At 35.1% G+C, this 3756-nt stretch overlaps 1 protein-coding gene across 1 annotated transcript in view; it reads right to left on the bottom strand.

Moving 5' to 3' along the window:
- LOC107596239 (lipoprotein lipase) overlaps positions 1 to 3088 on the bottom strand; it is a 16186-nt gene extending 13098 nt beyond the window's left edge. Inside the window, exons 1-3 of the mRNA XM_016286928.1 lie at positions 2926 to 3088; positions 1704 to 1879; positions 418 to 597 (exon numbers count right to left, since the gene is read on the bottom strand). Of these exons, the coding sequence (XP_016142414.1) occupies positions 418 to 597; positions 1704 to 1879; positions 2926 to 3016 (447 nt within the window). The 5' untranslated portion in view covers positions 3017 to 3088. The remainder of the gene's footprint in view (positions 1 to 417; positions 598 to 1703; positions 1880 to 2925) is intronic.
- Between the last annotated feature and the right edge of the window lie 668 nt (positions 3089 to 3756).

Here is a 3756-nt window from a genome sequence, read left to right as displayed (position 1 = left end):
ACACACACACACACACACACACACACACACACAAACAAACACACACACACACACACACACACACATATTCTGTAATTTAGGTTTAGGCGTCCAGGTTTTTTTTATCTGAAATGATTGATAACTAAAACTATTAAAAAATTATTTTATACAAAATAATACAAAAATATTATTATATAATTAATTTATTTATTTGTTTATTTATTTATTTACAAATTTATTTAATTATGCATTTATGCATTTATTTTCTGCATGCCCTACCTGCAGTCATTATCTGTAATTTAGGACATGTTTTTTGTGAGATACACTCAAACAACCTCAGTGCACTGCAGTGATGTGAGGTAACATTCGGTCGACTGTCATTACAAAAATGCTCCAGCAAGAACATTAACAATGCTAACAATGTGTTTCTCTGCATACCTCCAGCCAGTTGACAAACTTGGCCACGTCCGCCCCCACCAGTCTGGTGTTTTCTGCTGATTTGGGGTAGTGTTTGTTGGCCCGATCCAGCCAGTCCACAACAATGACATTGGCACTGGGTTCACGTTCAAACAGAGCCGACACCAGCTTATAGACCCAGCTCTCAAACAGACCCGCGACCTACAGACAGGTACATTTATTGTACTGTAGTACTATAGCAGAATAAATGAAGTAACAGAAACATAAACACATGCAGTTCATAAATGGACATTAACTCTGGAGCAATGCTATGTTTGATTAGTAAACAGACAAACTGCATGTGTTTTCTGACTGTCATCCGTGAACTCACAGACCATCCGTGGATAATAAGGAAGGTATGGGAATCATTTTTGAAGTTACAGTCTGAAACAGAGTCCCGTTGACCTGGGACAAGATAACAGAGATCCTCGTCAGGGAATTCTGGGTTTCTGATGGAGAACTTGGACTCGATGTCACTGTAGTCCGCCGTCTGCTCAGTGGAGTTACCTGAAACAAACAGCACCTGTTAATATCATTTACATGTAAAACCATAACAATTTAGCATGTGCCTCCATTTAGTAATGTTCTGTATTTATTTTGGCCTGCGTTATAGACATTATTTATGTGAAATCCAGAGGAGGATGGGTTCCTCACAAGGTTTACAAAATTATTTCCTCATCCTACCAAAACTTTTGCTCAGCACTGCTGGCTTTGGCTTTGCTCAGTGGGACTTTTGAGCCATTATTCTCTCTAAAGCTGCTTTGAAACAGTGTGTATTGTGGAAATCAAATCAAAACTGGACTTGCTGACCCAGAATCAGTGTATATGCAATGACCAGATCAAGTAGATCATAAGACACGGAACCACACTGATCCTGGACCTGTGCCCTAATCACTTCCACATACACATGTATCTGTTTATCTAAATACAGTTGACTGCCATGCATTCTAATGGCAAAATAAACATAGAGAGAGAGATTTACAGTTAGTAATTTTAGTGCTTCAACTACTTTCTATTTTCTTTAGTTCTAACATTTTATTTTACGTTTTATTTTTCAATAATTTTAGTTAACAATAATATCCATGGGTTTAAATAAATAAATAAAATACTTAATTATCTGTCATTTAGGTTTTTTATCAGAATAAATGAAGTAACAGAAACATAAACACATGCAGTTCATAAATGGACATTAACTCTGGAGCAATGCTATGTTTGATTAGTAAACAGACAAACTGCATGTGTTTTCTGACTGTCATCCGTGAACTCACAGACCATCCGTGGATAATAAGGAAGGTATGGGAATCATTTTTGAAGTTACAGTCTGAAACAGAGTCCCGTTGACCTGGGACAAGATAACAGAGATCCTCGTCAGGGAATTCTGGGTTTCTGATGGAGAACTTGGACTCGATGTCACTGTAGTCCGCCGTCTGCTCAGTGGAGTTACCTGAAACAAACAGCACCTGTTAATATCATTTACATGTAAAACCATAACAATTTAGCATGTGCCTCCATTTAGTAATGTTCTGTATTTATTTTGGCCTGCGTTATAGACATTATTTATGTGAAATCCAGACGAGGATGGGTTCCTCACAAGGTTTACAAAATTATTTCCTCATCCTACCAAAACTTTTGCTCAGCACTGCTGGCTTTGGCTTTGCTCAGTGGGACTTTTGAGCCATTATTCTCTCTAAAGCTGCTTTGAAACAGTGTGTATTGTGGAAATCAAATCAAAACTGGACTTGCTGACCCAGAATCAGTGTATATGCAATGACCAGATCAAGTAGATCATAAGACACGGAACCACACTGATCCTGGACCTGTGCCCTAATCACTTCCACATACACATGTATCTGTTTATCTAAATACAGTTGACTGCCATGCATTCTAATGGCAAAATAAACATAGAGAGAGAGATTTACAGTTAGTAATTTTAGTGCTTCAACTACTTTCTATTTTCTTTAGTTCTAACATTTTATTTTACGTTTTATTTTTCAATAATTTTAGTTAACAATAATATCCATGGGTTTAAATAAATAAATAAAATACTTAATTATCTGTCATTTAGGTTTTTTATTTTTATTTATTTATAGTTAATTTAGTGTTATTTATCTTTTTTTTTGCCAATTTAATTATATATGTGTGTGTGTGTGTGTGTGTGTGTGTGTGTACATTTTATTTCAGCTTTAATTAATTTATTTATTTTTTCAATAATTTTAGTTAACAATAATAACCATGGGCTTAATTTCCATAATTTTACAATGCTAAATAAATAAAATACTTCATTATTTGTAATTAAGGTTATATTAATTGTATTTATTTATATTTAATTTTCAATTTAGTTTTATTTTCCCCCCAATGTAATGTGTGTGTGTGTGTGTGTGTGTGTGTGTGTGTGTGTGTGTGTGTGTGTGAAATATGATTAAAGATGAAAATTAAAAAAATTAAGATTATGAAAACAAAGATTAAAAAAAAAAATCTACAAAAACTTACTAGCAAACACTTCTTCAGTAGAGTTGGAGACTGGTTCGCTCGCAATAAGAGAAACTCCGATAACCAGCAGCCAGAAACATTCTTTTCCCATAGTACAGAATAAATAAATAATTGTAATTTTACAGTACAGTATGAATAAAGAGTTGTAAGCTAATGATCCCAGTATAACTCCGCGTGTTATTTATCTGTGAACCTGCTGCTGCTCACAGCATTTATAACCAACAATGCGTGGTTTTTTCGTGCTCTTCAGCGATTGGTTGAAAGTGCGCGGGGGGCGTGGCTAACGCGCTCAAGTGGGGCACTATCAGCAAATCAAAGGAGCTAGATTTACATTCGCACAGCTGTCAATCACAAGCGTAACGTAAACAACTGCATATGCATGAATGAGTCTCTATAGCCTTTGTGTTCAGCGTGAATATTTAATTATTGTGATGCTAAACGCTAAAATAGCTTCTGGATACACAGTAAATCTGGTTTATATTACTGGCTATATTATAACCTTATTGTGTTTGTTTACATAAAGAACATTGTGCATAAATGTCAGTGCATTGCATTGAGTTTCAGTTCACAGCAAGAATTTAATCAATTTCTGCACTGTTGTTCAATGTCTCTGAATCATCCGGCAGGGATTTTGTATGAAATCAGTTTACAGTGGGACAGTACTTCTGTCTTCAGCTTTTGTTTGAACATTTTAAACCTTTCCTGTAAAGTGTTTGTGCAATTGTATTTACAATAAATGACACTTGCTTTGATATTCTGTAGCATAAATGCAGATATTTTAATGTGTCTAATCCAAAACACAAAATGAAAATGCAATATGTGAAATCTTAG

This window comes from Sinocyclocheilus grahami, unplaced genomic scaffold (genome assembly GCF_001515645.1).
Source record: "Sinocyclocheilus grahami isolate Dianchi unplaced genomic scaffold, SAMN03320097.WGS_v1.1 scaffold216.1, whole genome shotgun sequence".
NCBI lineage: Eukaryota > Metazoa > Chordata > Actinopteri > Cypriniformes > Cyprinidae > Sinocyclocheilus > Sinocyclocheilus grahami.
This window is presented reverse-complemented; position numbering and strand designations above follow the sequence as displayed.